General features: G+C 36.2%; 2 protein-coding genes across 2 annotated transcripts; both read right to left on the reverse strand.

The window, feature by feature from the left end:
- Nucleotides 1-78: 78 nt before the first annotated feature.
- On the reverse strand, nucleotides 79-5,986 carry LOC120333915 (adiponectin receptor protein 1-like). The gene is made up of 8 exons (XM_078120411.1): nucleotides 5,877-5,986; nucleotides 5,580-5,749; nucleotides 4,375-4,561; nucleotides 3,694-3,781; nucleotides 3,177-3,276; nucleotides 2,792-2,920; nucleotides 2,325-2,386; nucleotides 79-2,258 (listed from the first exon to the last, which is right to left on the reverse strand). Exons 1-8 carry the CDS (start codon nucleotides 5,927-5,929, stop codon nucleotides 2,139-2,141), a joined length of 909 nt encoding a protein of 302 aa, XP_077976537.1. The 5' UTR covers nucleotides 5,930-5,986; the 3' UTR covers nucleotides 79-2,138.
- A 2,260-nt stretch (nucleotides 5,987-8,246) lies between these two features.
- Nucleotides 8,247-16,172, reverse strand: LOC120333910 (adiponectin receptor protein 1-like). Its single transcript, XM_039401306.2, has 9 exons — nucleotides 16,044-16,172; nucleotides 13,951-14,048; nucleotides 13,661-13,830; nucleotides 12,941-13,127; nucleotides 12,457-12,544; nucleotides 12,106-12,205; nucleotides 11,621-11,749; nucleotides 10,190-10,251; nucleotides 8,247-10,116 (listed from the first exon to the last, which is right to left on the reverse strand). Exons 2-9 carry the CDS (start codon nucleotides 14,001-14,003, stop codon nucleotides 9,997-9,999), a joined length of 909 nt encoding a protein of 302 aa, XP_039257240.2. The 5' UTR covers nucleotides 14,004-14,048; nucleotides 16,044-16,172; the 3' UTR covers nucleotides 8,247-9,996.
- Nucleotides 16,173-17,980: the final 1,808 nt, after the last annotated feature.

Here is a 17,980-nt window from a genome sequence, read left to right on the forward strand (position 1 = left end):
TAACAAGGAAAGGACAGGTGTTGCGAAGGACGGATTGCTCCGTCATCCAGCCTACAGCACCTTCGGATAAGCAAAATAAACAAATGATAAATAAGGAATAAACAATGTTAGCCAATTATTTGTTTTAGATGCATGTACTTAATGGTGGAGGAAGTCGTAACCGAACAGCGGTGAGAAGTCCAGCTATGCCTCGCATATAACGGACCCTGCAGCACTTTGAAAACTTCACATAGGATAGCTACCGGTACCTCCTGTCACTGCACATCGTTTTCCCTGGTGTGATACTGGTACAGTTTTTAACTTTTCTAAGTTATGCCCGTCCTCCAGGTCCTCTGTGTTTGTTTTTGTTTCGTTTTATACCAGAGCGACCGAAATAAAATTGATTGGTTGATTGATCCTGTACGTGTCCAGATTAATACTAATGCCGTAACCAAAGAAGTATCCCATTATGACCTTATTTGAACGAGCTGACCAGGCGAAGCCGTCGTCGCACGAGGGAACTAGGCAAGGTGGCTGTCATCGTCGCTCGATGGAACTCCGCAATATGACGGCCGTCGTCGCACGATGGAACTCAGCAAGATGGCGGTCGTCGTTTCACGATGGAACTCGGCAAGATGACGGTCGTTGTCGCACGGTGGAACTCGGCAAGATCGCGGCCGACGTCGCACGATGGAACTCAGCAAGATCGCGGTCGTCGTCGCACAATGGAACTTAGCAAGGTGGCGGCCGTCGTTTTCAATTCGGAACAATTTTTTTTTGCGCTTTTTCGCTCCATAGTACTACCATGTTGGAATCCTGCTGAAACGTATATATATAATATATACACTTAAGTATGATTAGGATCCTCATCATGTGATCTTGATCCTGGAACCCCATGATTTCGGCTCATCCCGAATGGATATTCCGGAATTTCAAGGAGGCAGTTATTTTTAAAATGTTAGCATGGTTCGGTTGTAAAAGTTGTTTCATTTAACGGTAGAGGCTAAAAATGTTTTGAGCGGTAATTTTCACGCGTCATAATACAGCGATGGTTTGTTTCTATAATTCTTTTAGGCAAGTTGGTATGTGCAATAGTAGTCATAGTATAGCCGCACCAACAGAACATATATGTGAAGTTCTATCCATTAACGAAGGCTTGTAGCTGTATTCATGACAGGCCAGTAGCCTAATTTAGAAAATGAAGATTTGAAATAGATACAAGCTTATTGATGGTCAGTAGGTTTTCGGTCCGTGATGTGAATTATTGAACAAGCCATATAAATGTTGCGTTTTGTCTGTTAGTGCCCGATGAAAAAAGAATTTGGATCATGTTTTTTGAAAAATATTTCATTTATCTAGTAGTAATTAGCACACATACAAATCGCAAAAAAAGGAAACCTTCTGAGTTTTGACCACGTTGAAGTCAACATGTATAAAGAAACATTTTGTCGTGATGAATACCAACCGGTTTCGCGATAAATATCATTCTCCTGGGTTCCTTACAAACGTCGCATAAATAAATCATCGAACTAATCTTTAATTCATTCATCTCGAATGTCTCTGCAGCAGTCATGCAAGGTTATAAGATAAATTTACAAACATTTTCAAAAAATAATAAATCATTCTGCTAAGACTAAATGAATATATATACTGCATTCCAGATTAATATTGAGTCTGCGTGGTAATTGCGGCTATTACGAGGAGTTCTCTTTATGCGAACAGTGCACCATTATAGGACCATTATTCAAATGTACAATGCACTCCTAAACGGATCCTGTAATAGCTAGCTAAACGATAACTTAAATATAATATATAAGTGCCAAAAATATAACTAATTAAGATGCCCAAGACGCAATGGCTTCGCAATATTGTATCTCTTTGTGATATTCCGAGTGCTTTATTTTGTTGTATTTGTTTTGTTTTTGTAAGAATTGTATCTTGTATTGAAATTATTGTAGGGTTGGGGTGATCATAGCTGGATGCAACCAAATTTCAAAAATATTGGAACTTGGGATATAGAAAATGAATGTCCAGTTTTGTGTATGGTTTACAGCAATTTCATTTGCTTATACATATTGCGACTGTTATAAAATATGGTCGGACCTGGCAGGTGCAAGTCGGTGGCAATAAAAACTATTTCGTAACATTGTTTAATGTCGCTATGCGTTGGGACAAGTATCTCCTAGTTCCAACCTTTGCTGACGCAGAAACCACAACGTTAGTGTCACGAACCACATACATATTGAAGCAGCGAAATGGAATAACACGTGACTGTTGATCTGTAAAACGAATAAAATTGTTACTTCCTGTGCTGACCATATGGGATCCCTATAGATGGAACTTACCACGTGGTCGTATGTTCCGGAATACCAACTTTCAGGGATTTTTTCAGAATATACATATATACCTGAAAATGAAATATATTGATCGTTAAAGGCGTTCTCCGTCAAAACATATTTTTTTGTTCCAGAAACGGTACTAGTGTGTGTTGGCTACAAGGTTAGGGTTAGGCCATAATTTTATTCCGATTAACCTTATTTTAGTTCTATTACGAGTTTGGGGACTGTCTGTGAGTAGCTGTGTAATAGACTGTCTGTGTCTTAGCCAAGTGAATATACTCCCTGCCCTTAGATTTCAGTCCGTTTATACAAGCTGATATAAATCAGGCGAACAAAATTAGTTACCTCCATATTGGTACACACACTTCCGGAGCGCCGAAGAAACTGCTAACGAAATGAATCGTTCATAATCAAACATTTATATGAATAAGCCATCCCCGTGTATGGGTGAGGAGTATACAGTTCAAACCTACCTATTATCGCAACGAAAAATCCGAGAAAAGACCAGTTATGGCCATTATTCATTGCTGTTATTATACCATCGTTGTAGAATATTCTTGCATATCCGGGTAGAATGAGGGAAAACATGAATAGTGCTATTCCTGTAAATGAATGTAAATAGTATGTATTGTGTATGTATAGCTTTACTCGCACTTGTTCTTGAATTTGATTCTTAATCGCATAGAACTTGCATGACGAATCGCTTCAACCTTGGAAATAATTTTGGTTGAAGATTTGTCCAACATCTTTTAGACTTGTAAAGATTTAGTACCGATATAAAGTCAAAATACATAAACGGAAAAATGGTTGTTGGCAAAATGAAAACGCTTTTTTCGCTTATTACAAAAATTGACTCACTCGTTCGGTCCTTACTTTTTTCATATCTTAGTAAGTGGCTCCTCGTCATACGGTAGGCACAGCCCACTGCATTCATAAAAATTACAGCCAAGTAGAAATTCTGAAATAAAAATCTGATATAAGTAATAACAAATCAATGCTATATAGTAAATGCTTCAATTCCACGCGTAGATACAAAAAAGAGCTACAGGCGTGAATCATTTGAGGACAATACCCGGCCACCCAAAAGCAGAATTCTCAACACCAGTCCTCACCCGTCACTATTGCCTGGAGTTGAATTATATTATTATTATAGCGTAAATATATCATTCAATTTGTTATCTGAGACAGCATAGTGATCTGTTTCAGCAAATTGACATATTTACTCATTCCAAGTACAAGTCGAAAATCATTTCCGAGCTGTTCAATAATGGGTTTGATGATCCTATATTGCCCCCGAGACTAAATTATTCAACTTAGATTAATAATATTGATAACACTTTCTGGAATAATTATTAATTTACAGATTTTTACTCACCCGAAGCATAGTTTCGCAGTAAAAAGAGTAATATAGCAAGGCGACCCAACCTCCTTCAACTCCCGCAACAATTCCACAAAGATCAATTCTAAATTGAAAGAAGATAATATATATCCGTGTCATATGGCAAATTTTGTATCACAATAAATCGCATACTCTCGCTATCTAACTTCTTGGTATAGCTTTGAGCCATTGACATATATATCATTGTGAGATGATACATCTTTATGAGGAAGACCAACTGAGATACGCTTGAAAGGAAGGGACCATTGAGTTATGGAAAATACGTTGATGCCAAACGAGCTGCGCTTATATTACAGTAGAAACTGAAAAAGATACGAAAATACGAAAGGATCTGGATACAAAAAATCCAACTTACAAAAATTCTCTTGGTAAAAATATTGCTTCGTCTAACGTAAAATTTTTTCCCTGGCTTGATGAGTGGGCCCACTGAAAACTACACATAATCTTAGCGTCGCTTATCAAGTTTTGCTGTTTCTGCTCGGCCATTACAGGTTGATCAAGAACCGCGCTAAAATTTCCTAGGGTGAAAGTATGCAGACCAGAGCTCATTCTATATATATGCCCCTTTTCAGCAATTACCAACGCCCTTGATTTGTTTCAGGTATGTTATCCTTACCCTCGTCTGCTACAAAGACTACTAAAATGAATCTTACTTACTTCAAAGTGCATTCAAACGCTTGTTCCGAATAATGATAAAAAGTGTGAAATAATGTAGATAGAAGACAACAAGTGCAAGTTCCAATAAATGCAAAGCTTATGACAAATTTCTCTTCCCACTCTCGAATAAAATATTCAGATGGTAGATGTAGAAAATAATGAAATGCGACAGCGGTGATTACAAACGCTGAAATATAAAATTATATTTAATACTATTGAAGGCCATTATATCTGATTCAATTTCCATCCAGCTCAATTGAAACTCCAAATTTTGCGCCATATTTACTACAAGTTCAGTATTACAAAATTTCGATTGCAAATACTTCGGCACTAAAGGTTTTACTATGTTGCATTTGAGAAGTCGACTCCGAAAACAGAACCGGCCCTAAAAAGTTTCTTTGTACAACTCTTGAACATAAAAACACTGGTCTGGGATACTAAAATCTGACTCCGTTTCCATATTTCCGGTAGCAGGATTATAATCAACCAAATGTAAAATAAGTTGCCCTTGTAAATTCTCAATCATAACGTACTGTATATACCAGGAGTGGCCAACGCGTATATCGACCGGTCGATCGCCACGTCTCGAGCAGTCAATCGCGTCTGATGTTGAGTGAATTTTGATAACCCCCAAAATTGCTTTGTGTTTTAAAACAGGAAGAATACAGTATTGTCCATGCGCAAAATACAATATACACAGACATCATTTGAGTCTGGGCAAGCCCGATAACGGTAGTAGAGACATCAAAATGCCCATTGCCCTGAATTGTATGATTTGTATAAATTTTAAATAAAAGATGAAACGTTTACTGCGGTTACAATCAAATAATCAAATCAACAACTTAAATAGAACATAAAAAATACAAGTTTATGTCGATTTTATTAACAATGGGGATTTTTGTATGCGTTTGCGTTGTATAAGTTTTTTGTATGCGTGGGTGCATTTATATGCATATTCAGACCCATTCGTTTTTGTGTACGACCTTATTACCGATCAGTCGATCGCGAGCTATTTTTACTCAATCACGGTCAAAAGCAGGTTGGCCACCCCTGGTATATACCAATTATTCCTAAACTTAAATACTAATCCCGGCTTGTTATTAAGATCCCGTCCGACCTTAAAAACCAAAGAAAGACCAGTAAGACACTTTTAATTGTTATGTATGTATACAGACTACAGAGAGTTGTTGAAATTATATTCTTACCTATTAAATGGGACCAAACACAAGCCATTTCCGAGTTTTTTTCGCATGTTGATTTCAAGCACCCCCACACCGATGGCGTAGGATGTCTCTGGTGAATGAGGAAATGGGGATTTATTGGAAACCATTCTGGGTAATATACGAGTTTGTGTTGCAATTTCTCTGAATTTGATCTGAAAGTAAAAAATAATTTCTAAATTAATGGTAGGAGATTCTGGCTTATACAATATCTTAACTCAAAAATTATCTATTATATATGATATACAAGACGACAGATCAGTAAATAATTGGTGATCTTACTTTTTATGGCATTTGATGATATTTTTATTGTTGTTTATCTCTCGCAATGACATAGTTAAGACGATGTACAAGAAATATAGATATATAGAAATAACTATCTGTGATAAAAGCTCAAGAAGTCAGAATAAATTAACTCTCAACAAAATGACTGCTACGTTTTAGCCTCAAACTATAACGCACTGTGTAATATTCGAGCTGCTCTATCAACCTATGCATAAGTATACTGAATCTAACGACACCACACGAACTCTACAACTGCCGGAAGAGCAACACATGGTTTTAAGTCAAGATATGAAGGAAGAATAGCATTGTTCGACTCATCATATCACTCGCCCGTTCAATGAGTAACAGCAAATACCGTCAAGGGGCTGAACAATGTATGTTGGAAGTTTACCGTACGTCCAGCAGCATAATAGCTACAGGTGGAATAATTACCGATATTCATACCCTTTGACCTGTTCCAACTTCCGCATTCGCTGATGCAAAATGAAGTGACGCCTGCGATTTCTTACTCTGAAAGTTAACGCGCCTAGGTCTGACTTGCAATGTTTCTTATAAGAAATAGAAATGTAATGGTGTTTTGTAGGGGGATTTATAAACATACTATTTGAAAAAACAATTTTTTTTCAGAGGCGTTATGGTATTGTAGTAAACATGCCGTACACATTTGGAATATGGTAGGCCTACTTATGTTAATACAGAAGCGGGATGCCATATTGATACAGCTAGCTCAGAAAGTATACTACAAATGGCGTATTCTTTTTTTTTTCAAAAATTATAAGGTAAGATTCGATGAGTTTTCATTATTATTTGCACGCAATGATCCCACCGGTATGCCCAAGTCAACTTAGATGAAAACTGTAGTCACAAACAATTACAGACTCATGTGAGTATATACCTTTTTGTTCCAGATGTTCACAATTCGAACACTTACAGTTGGAGAAGACTTTCATGCTTGATCTCTTACAACATGATCACCAAAATCTGTGTACACAGAATGCTATACCTTGATTGTGAAACACCGTGTAAACTACTGAAGAATGTTCATAAACAGTCGATCGTTACCTTAAAAACTTGCTTCTACTGGGTACATACTGGGACAGTAAAGGGGTTTGTTTAATTAGACTACTGTATGGTACACCGAGTTCACAATTACAGACATCTGAGCTTCCTATTACCTACCCACTGAAAATATTTCAGCAAGGAGTTTGTGATGTCAAAGACGGTCGTACAAGATGAGAGAACTGTAACTAATCCAGTAAAATATCTAGAAAATACTAAACTAATGGATAGCAATTTGCTAACTATCTACCCTTGCCAAAATGCAATTACGAACAGGAGAAAAATTACTACTATTGTCTATTTGTATTTATGCAAGTTTTAAAACAAATAATAAATTATATCCCACACACGAGTTGAATAAATTTCATTGAGTATTCCAAGGTTTCTTACCTGTGGGTGGCTACCATAACATGGATGATTACTATTCCTAAGGGTGTCAAATGCAGAATAGATATAAGAAATTAAAGATTATATATTGTTTTATTTTTTGCACATTAGAAAAAAGAATCACAGGGCACTGGCGTAATCTATTAGTGACCGAAGCAATGTTTCATGTCATCTATCATCGTATACGTAGATATGGGATAGCATGACAAAAGTCTATATTAGGCCACAAACTGCCAATTGTGACTTCTCATAAATGAGAAAGGGACGTTCTTCACATATGTGCTGTCTATTCCATCCAAATGATCCATGTACAATTATACAGCAACTTTCATGATCAGACTGTTGCATGAGCTTGAGCATGAATGTCTTTTTCTGCAAATATTCGAATCGTGAACATCAGAAAAAAGTGATATACTTTTACAACAAAAGTCCGCCCTTATTACCGATCACAGCTTTCAGCTAGACATAGTGTTATTGCATGAAACACATCCAATCTTACCTCATAACATTTGCAAAAGCAAATAGGTTCATTTTCCTCCACTTTGGCATATATTTCAAACTGCTGCTACCGGAACCTTATTCATAGACAATCATACATCCATTTCAACTCGTTATATTACTAAAATTACATACTGCCTCAGAAAATTTTTCATTTTTGGACACGTAGTGGACATAACGATCGTTCAAAATTTTGTTGTAATTGTTATTATTTGTCTCCGTCATCACGTTTTGAAAAAATCGCTTTTCTCTTTGAATACTGGACCAATTGCTTTGAAATTTTTGGTGGTTGAAGATAAAAATTTTCTCCAGAAGGCTATTACATTTTTTTTCGCTATGATGTCATCAAAATTATGTGACTCTACGTGTCCATATATTTGAGCATAACTCTTTTGTCTCAAATAGTATCTTTTATTTCTCGCTACGAAAAGCCGCTACTTTCGAGTATTCACAAGAAACGTTGCGAACCAGGCCTAGGCACGTCAACATTCAGAGCTAGAAATCCCAATCGTCACCTCTTCTTGCATCGGCGAATGCGGAAGTCGCAATGGGTCAAAGAGTATGAGTACCGGTACCTTAGCTATCTGGCTTTCAGACTGATAAGGCATCGTTACATTTTGCTGCGAATTGCATTTCGATGACTGTGGACAGTTTTTTGTTGTTGTTACCGTATGAAAAAATCGCCCTTTTCCTTAACTACTGGATCACTTGGTTGATTGGTTCGGAAGTTTCAGTAGTTAAATCGTTATAAGGCTGTATCCTTTATCCTTATTCAAAACCTTTGATGGGCTCTGTGTGATTTTTTTTACCTTGAATTTTTGTGTGCTGACTTTTTAAAAATTTTTTGTAGCGTTTCTTCGACCTTACGTGTTCTCCTACCCTCTTGGTACGCGAAAGTCGGAAGTTTTTTAATGGTACCGATCGGAATTGGTTATTATTCAGAATGAACCATTGCTATTAGGATACCAATGCAGATTTTTCAAGATCAACCTCCACTAAAGAAATATTCCGTCTTGATAAATATTAATCGGTTTCGCGATAAATATCATCCTCCTGGGTTCCTGATGATGTCGCATCAGGTTATCATTGAGGCTATCTTTCAATTCATTCATCTCAGATGTCTCTTCAGAGAGTCTCTAAGTGATAATAAAATAACTAATTAAAATACCTAAGACGCAAATGCTTCACAATATTGTACCGTTTTTGTGATATCCCGTGTGCTATATTTTGTTGCATTTGTTATGCTTTTTGTAAGGATGGAATCTTGTATTGAAATTACTGTAGGGTTGTGGGTGGGCTCTCTCCACATAGATGGATGCAACCAAATACCAAAAATTTTGGAACTTGGGTGATTAAAAATAAATGCCAGCTTTGTGTATGGTTCATAGCTATTTCATTTGTGTATATAATATATTGTGTTCACAGATGAAAATAACTTCATCGTTATCCGAATACTGCTGTTTCTAAAACAGTTTCTCATATTTGGAGATATAATCGTATATTGGTGGAACCATTATTTTCATAATTTTCTTACAAAGTTACAATTCTTTCATATCATATTTTACTTGTATTAATAAAATAATATTGATTTGAATAAATGTTAAATGAATTATATTTACAAAGTGAATTAAATTAATACAAATTAAATGTGTCTCATGAAGCTTTCTTGAGTTGAGTTTACAAATAGAAAAGTGTTAGAACAAGTTATTCATGAGTACTGAAAACATTGCGATCGAGAGCGTTACACCTTAGTTACAAGAAAAAGTGTCTTTATATAAAGTAAAAGAGCAGCAACGTTCTAACAGTTACCGAAAAGGTGAGTCAATTCGCAAATTTATTGCGAATTAGTGTTCCGCGCAACTCTAGAACGGTCACTTCGGAAAGTCTAAAATGCGGAACTGCAAAATATGAAGGATATGATGAAATTTCCATATTTATCCCGGGGAAGGGAAGGTCGATGATATGAGTTATCATATGGCGAACCATCCCTTTTCGTCTGGTTATCAGCCCGTCTTGAATATGGGATTAATTAACCAGTTATATGTTTGCATAGGCTCTATACCAGAAAGTTACCCTATTTCCATTTCATTGAACACCCTTACAAAACACGATCGGACTTGGCTGGTGCAGGTTGGCCGCAATAAAAACTGCTCTAAAACATTATCTGATGTCACTATGAGTTGGGACATGTATCTCCTAGTTCCAACCTTTGTTGACGTAGAAACCACAACGTTAGTGTCACGGACCACATACATATTGAAGCCGCGAAATGAAATAACACGTGACTGTTGATCTGAAAAACGAAATGAAATTGTTACTTCTTTTGCTGACCATAAGGATCTGTATTCTTCATCAATTAAACTCACCACATGGTCGTATGTTCCAGAATACCAACTTTCGGGGATTTTTTCAGAATATGCATATAAACCTGAAAATGAAATAAATGATCTCTAATGGCGTTCTCTCTCGATAAATATATATATATATATATATATTTACTCAAAGCGAAGTCACATGCACTCACTCGGGAATAAATCACACTGATCTCTGGGATAGCATAAGTCGGGTTGGTCCAAACCGTGGCCCGCGGGCCATATGTGGCCGAGTGGCCCGCGCTGTATTTTCAGAATTGAATAAATAAATTGGAGTAAAACTATTTTTCGAGTGATGTAGTATACAAACATGTGATACAAACCATCTGTTTATTTTCCTGAAATGCGCTCTGCCAGCCCTTTCGAACGAGCCATTAGTGCCATTTTGAATCGAAAGTGGTTGTGAGGAGATATCGATAAATAAAGGTGCCATAGACTCTTACACACTTGGTCTTTTACTACTCTATATGACGTTATCGCAAAACAATCGAAGCTATTCTCAGATTGAAAATTTGTTAAGGAATGTATATTTTGTATTGTTCCGGTTGCCAATGTTTTACGTCCGGAAATGAAAAAAAAAGTTTGCAAAAATAGCCTGTCAAGACAGACCATAACTTGTCATGTCGAAGAGCTTGCGAACTCTTTAGCGGAAACATTAATTGCAAAGGCGGGAAAATTTTCTTCGTTTTCCTTGGCGCCTGACGAAAGCACTGACGACAAGGTTACTGCTCAGTTGGCGATCTCCTTGCGGGGTGTGATTGATTTCGAAATTACCTCTATTGTCCATTGTCTCTATTAAGGGTACGACTAGAGGCATTGGTCTGTTGGGAGCTGTGATGAACAAAAATCAAACGTCTTGGCTTGGCTTTGGCGAAACTTTCTGAATTAACTACTGATGAAAGTTTGGTGTGCGGGTATTATTTTTATTTCATATTCTGTAGTCAGTGTAGCAAAACTAGAACAAAATGCAATGTTAAGAGGCCCACGCAACTATTAGTAAACTACATGTGGCCCTTCGGCCGAAAGCTTGGACGACCCTGGCCTAAGCCCTAAGTTGAGGGCGGCCACTGAAGAGCCAAACAAAATACTACTGAAACTATAAAGAATTATAGCGGAAAATTAAGCGTTAGGAAATATATAAAATGTAAATGTATGTTAAAATAGAAGGCATTCAGCAAGTGGTGCATCGGAAACTCTAATCTACTTTTTATAAATTTTGATAAGCCTTATACACGTTTGCGGCTTGCAAGCTACTCTTGAACAATAGACTAAGATTTGTATATTCAAGCTCATCAGTAAATTGCGCCGACAAAAAGTTGATCCGACCTATGCCGGAGAAACAACTAACGAAAGAAATTCTTTATAAGAAAAACACTTATAGGTGGAAGCCATCGCGATGTAAGAGTGAAGAGTATACAAACCTACCCATTATCATGACAACAAATCCGAGAAAAGTCCAGTTATGACCATTATTCATTGCTGGTAGTATACCGTCATTGTAGAATATCCTTGCATATCCAGGTAAACAGAGAGAAAACATGAACACGGCTATTCCTGTAAATGAATATATATACCTAAGTAGTATAGTATATATAGTAGTAATATATATGTGAGTGTAGTTTTACTCGTCGGACTCGGAGTTGTTCCTGTATCTGGTTCTGAATCGCATAGAACTTGCCTGGTGAATCGCTGTTACTTGGGCATAATTTTGGTTTAAGCTGTGTCCTGCTTTTAGCCACAAGTATGGAAAAAACGAAATTACTCAAATACCGATCAATTACATAAAACGACACATTGTCTAACTCCAACTTATAGCAACAGTCTGATATCTATTTGGATTCAAGTATAAGCTTACATAAACGAAAAAATGGTTGTTGGTGGTGTTTAGCTATTACAGCGATTGTACTTACTTGTTCGGTCCTTTGTTTTTTCTTCTCTTAGTAAGTGGCTCCTCGTCATACTGTAGGCACAGCCCACTGCATTTATAAAAACTACAGCCAAGTAGAAATTCTGAAATAAGAATCCGATATAAATGAAAATAAGTCAATGCCATAAAGTAAATGCTCCTTTCTAATCGTAGCGGGAACCAACTATCGTCAATTCCGCACGTAGGTACGGAAATATACCAAATCCAAGTCAAAGCTCGTTTCCGAGCTGTTCAAATATGAATCCGATTACCGGTACATGAATCAGAGTAATAATTATATATATATTATAAAACATTTTCTAGAATAATTATTAATTTACAAATTTTTCCTCACCCGAAGCATAGTTTCGCAGTAGAAAGAGTAATATAACCAGGCGACCCACCCTCCTTTGACCCCCACAACAATTCCACAAAGGTCAGTTCTAAATTGAAAAGGGAGAATATGTTAAAATATATCCATGCCATGTGGCCAAAAATTTATATGGCAAATTACCACATGAAATCGTTTTGGCCTACTCTCTCTATCTAACTTCTTGGTGGAGCTTTGGACCACTGACAAGTATTTTTAGTTACTATATGGCTATTGCCCCCTATACACTCTGGCAAGTATACATTATCTTAACAAAGCTTATACCGTTTTGGCTTTCTGCTCGGTCATGGCAGGTTTATCAAGAACCGAGCTGAAACTCCCAAAGATAGAAGTATCCGGATCAGAGTTCATACCATATGTCCTCTTCCAGCAATTGCTAACGCCCTTTATTTGCTTCATTCATTTTACCCCCACCCTTACAGAAGTAACTAAAAATAAACGTACTTACTTCAAAGTGCATTCAAACGCTTGCTCCGAATAATGATAGAAAGTATGAAAAAATGTAGATAGAAGACAACAAGTGCAAGTTCCAATAAACGCAAAGCTTATGACAAATTTTTCTTCCCACTCTCGAATAAAATATTCAGATGGTAGATGTAGAAAATAATAGTATGCGACAGCGGTGATTACAAACGCTGAAATTTAAAAAAGTTATATGTAATACTATTGTATAGTCGATATATCTGATTAAACTTCCATACAACTGAACTGATCCCCCAACTGAAACACTAAACCGTAAACCGGCTTTGGCGCGCCACTTTGACTCTAACACCGGTATTACAAAATTTTGATTCCAAATATTTTAGCGTTAAAAATTATACAATCTAGCATTTGAAAAGTCCGACTCCGAATTAAAAAGCCCTTACACTTAAAACTTCAGATACGCAATTTAACCGAAAAACACCGGTCTGGGTTGCCAAAATCAGACTCCGATTTTATATCTCTGGTAGCAGGAATATAATCAACTAAATGTCACAAAAATTGCTCTTTGAAATTCTCAATCATAATGTATCATACCAACAATTCCTAAACTTATATATATATATACTATAATACTGTTGGGTTTTTTAAAATACCGACTAACCTTGAAATCAAAGAAAGACTAACAAATAAACTTTCGTTTGTTATATGTTTGTTACTTATAGACTCAATAAAATTATATTTATACCTATTAAATGGGACCAGACACAAGCCATCTCTGAGTTCTTTTCGCATGTTGATTTCAAGCATCCCCATACCGATGGCGTAGGATGTCTCTGATGAATGAGGAAATGGGGATTTATTGGAAACCATTCTGGGTAATATACGAGTTTGTGTTGCAATTTCTCTGCATTTGATCTGAACGTGAAAACGAATTCTTAAATTAATGGTAGGAGATGATGAATTATTCAATATCTTATCTTAAAAATTATCTATGATATACAACACGACAGATCAGTAAATAATTGGTGATCTTACTTTTTATGGCATTCGGTCGAGTTTTTATTGTTGTTTATCTCTCCCAATGACATAGTGAAGACGATGTACAAGGAATATAGATATATAGAAATAACGATCTGTGATAAAAACGTATTATTATTGCATTTGAAAACATCAACATAAGATCACTCACGCGTTCTCTCACTAGGCAATACGCTTGCTTGTAATGAAAATTATTTAAATTAAGGTGATATGAAACAATAGTACGCTACAAGTACGTAGTAGAAGTATGTCCTCGAGTCGCAAAAAAAACTCTAGAAGTCAGAGTAAATTATCTCTTAACAAAGTGCCTGCTGAGTTTTTGCTTCAAACTATAACGCACACTAATATTCGAGCGCTCTACCAACCTATACATATGTATTCTAACAATGACGTCAATTCACAAGATTTACAATTGCCGGAAAAGCAACACATAGTTACAAGATAAGATTGTAAGGAAGAAAAGCATTGTTCAACTCATCATATTACTCGCCCTTTCAATGAGTAACAGCAAATACCCTTAAGCTGAACATTGTATGTTGGAAGTTTACCACATGCCCAGCATAATAGTTACAAGTGAGATAATGCTACCGGTACCTTCGCTATTCGACCTCACTCGTTCTACCCTCTTGCTACGCGGAAGTCGGGAGTTGTTACCGACCGACCTGAAAGGCAGCCCAATATACGAAGGAAGCCCTTCAAATGATAATTGGAACGATATAACCAAACTTACAGCACTCAAATGTAAATTAGCATCATTCCGTGTTAAAACTTCTATTGATAAATGCATTGTATGACGTAATTTTGATTAACATGATTGATTGCATTACACAGTATTTAAAATGTAATATATATGTCTAGTAATTGTACTGGCCCATGTCTATCATTTTGTTTGCACTGAGCATCGTTTATAATAGATATTATTATAAGGGATTGGAAACATAAACTTTATAAGTAATAAATTATATAGGGTAACTATAATAAATCTATTTTGAAACTGACTCCAAAATGTTGTTCGTTTTTTCTCATCACACCTCAAACGTAGTCCGAATATGAATTTCTGTCAATTTTACCAAATTATTTATAATAAAAAGAAAAATTTTAGAGAGTTTAAAAATAAATACCGAATTTGAAATGCCCAAGATTATCCTTTGCTTCGCTAATGTTGAAATATGCTTTTTCTCTGCTCTATTTGTAGACATTATGAGGAAATCTGCCGACCGAACTTTCCGCCCATGTTTCCAATAACAAATGTTTTGATATACTACTACATTTCTACGCGAAAAAAGTTTTTTCTAGATAATTTTTGCACGTTTTACGCTTCCAGCAAAGTTTGCTACTTGATTAACTCCCGATGTACTTTGCTCATTTATTGGAAACAGAAACTTGTTTATTGGCAACTAGCTGTTCACTGTCTGGTGGGGTAGTATATATGCACAACGAATATCAGATTTGAATTTATTTACCCCTAAAATCATAGAAAGTCAACCCCAGGGGTAAATTTACCCCGGGTTAAGAAAAGTAATTCAAGAATTTTTTGAATTTCGTTTCCATAGCTCTGTCAATGACAGGGCAGACATTAAGTCTTTTTTATAACAGAAGTGGATTTTCTTGAATGTTTGCTTTTATCGACCCTTTCGCATTTATATTTACAGCGATCGTTTCTGCAACTCCGGTACTAAATTGAAATTATTGACACCTCTACGAAAAGTTATACTGTATCACAATTGATTTGAAGGATATATATACATGAAGTACATGAAGGATATACCGGTACAAAACGACAATTATCTCGATCGGTCACTTACATAACTGACTGGTTAGCGGGTATGCGCGCCATAGATTTTTCGATCTTCATAATCCACTTTATTAAACAAAAACTCGCTGTGAAAAGGCGCACGCATGACGACATAGGTGATTTGCAAACTCCGGAAATTGAACACATGCTTAAGCAGAAACGATACAACTGTTAGAACAAGACCGCTCAACTCGCGTAGTTTGCACCTTAATTTGCTTATATGAAAATATGGAAGGCTATGTGGTAGTACGTATTCAAGGTGATATACCAAAAGAAAATATACGAATTTGCTTACTTGTGGATTTCTGCTGTTACCACCTTATCGAACGAGCAGTTTCGGTTTCTAAATTCGGAAGGATGTGACGCCCGCCTAACGCTGTTTTGTTACATAAGATGTAATGTTTGTGCGTCACAAATACTGAACTGTTATATTTATAACTCTACTCTAATATATAATATTAGTCTGAATTTATTCGTTCAAATGTACTTCGGGAAATATATCGATTATTTAACTGAGATGATGTTTCCTTTTACACTCTGCACACTTCAAATTATTGTCATATGTGTGTTTCGTTTAATACCAACTGATACCCGAGGACTCGTCCAATGCCTCTGCATTTTATGTCATATTTTTTCTGAGTGTTTCTCAGTGTTAAATTCTACCACGAACTTGAAAGATTACTTGAATACTGTATTTCTCTGTCAAACTACTAGATATTTGCCATTTACTATGTGCTGACCATCGTTATAATATAAACAAACCGTCAAATATTGCGATATGTTTCCGGGTTTTGAAATTACATAAATTTAATCATAAAAAATAAATCTACACGATTTTTTGTAATGTGTTGACTTATTCTTAGAATGTGCGATATTCACAACGTCATAACGACTTCAACAATATAATAAAGAAAAATGATCTTTCACGTAAATAAAATAATTCACCAATAGGTAAAAATAGATTTGCTACATAGCAATTCATACCATTATGTTGTGCTTATAGTAATTACCATGCTACTGATCAATATCAAACTTTATAAACCGCACGTACTGGGAGAATGTATACTGATTCGCATCTCGCGAGCTCTAGAACCCTACTTATAATCTTCCGAAATGGCAAATTTCCATTTTTCTTGCTACCTTTTTTTTTTACAAGAATAGCGTTATTACACAAATTTCGCCCAAAGTGATTTTTCGATCATGGAAGTAAAACACTTATATTGCATGGATGTAATTTTCAAGTTTTGCTGTCAGCGTATATTTATGGTGACTCACGCCCATTTGTGGCCACCAATTTACTGATTACACGCTGACGTTTTCAATTCAGGATATAAAGTTACGTTTACAGATTTGTATCAGATTAACGCCGTGGTAGATCTCACGCTATAGTACCAGCTTGGAGTAGATCTCCGCTATCGTGTGGTGGACCTCATGCTATCTGGATACGATAGGTGCTGAAGCTAATTACGTTTGGGATGCTGCAGCCAATTCTATCTGGAACACTATTTTTCGACCATTCTGTGTTCACGGTAACGTTTCAACGACAAACAAGCAATTTCTGACAAGCAGAAACCATGCATTTAGGCGACAAATTGCGTTATAGATCTGACTCCATAATAACGTCAAATTTTATATTTTCTGTATAATTTCTGTCAAATAAGTATAGATTACAGCTTTGAAGCTTTTTGAATATAGTGTAAGTCGAAACCTCTCCAAACACGAAAACTTGAAAATAATCTGTTTGCTCTCGCTGGACGTAATAATAATAATAAATAATCTTCTTTTGCGAACGGATGTAAACTGAAACCTTATGCAAATCTTCTAATGCATTCCCCTTGTGATGCAATTGCCTCAGGGTGCATCGTCAAGTCGTTGAATCACGGATACATGACGTTGGGAGGGTTATTACCTCTTCATATAATGACAATAGATGGCTTCCATGCTCACACCACGACCTGATATCGGTGAAGTAATATACACGATAGAACACAAATATCAAAAAACATTATTGTTTTGGATTATAATCAACTCATTACCCATTACCTTTTGCCAATAGGCAATCGCTCCTTCACCTCACTTTCACTGCCAAATTGTTGGAGCAAAATTACCATAAAAATACCAGTATGCGGGAAGCTCAGTGCATACTATGACACGGCTCGTAACGTATGGATGTGACAAAAATATTTTCTTCTTAAAAACGACATTGCTATTAGCTTTTTGGTACTTTAGGGT

This window comes from Styela clava, chromosome 15 (assembly GCF_964204865.1).
Source record: "Styela clava chromosome 15, kaStyClav1.hap1.2, whole genome shotgun sequence".
NCBI lineage: Eukaryota > Metazoa > Chordata > Ascidiacea > Stolidobranchia > Styelidae > Styela > Styela clava.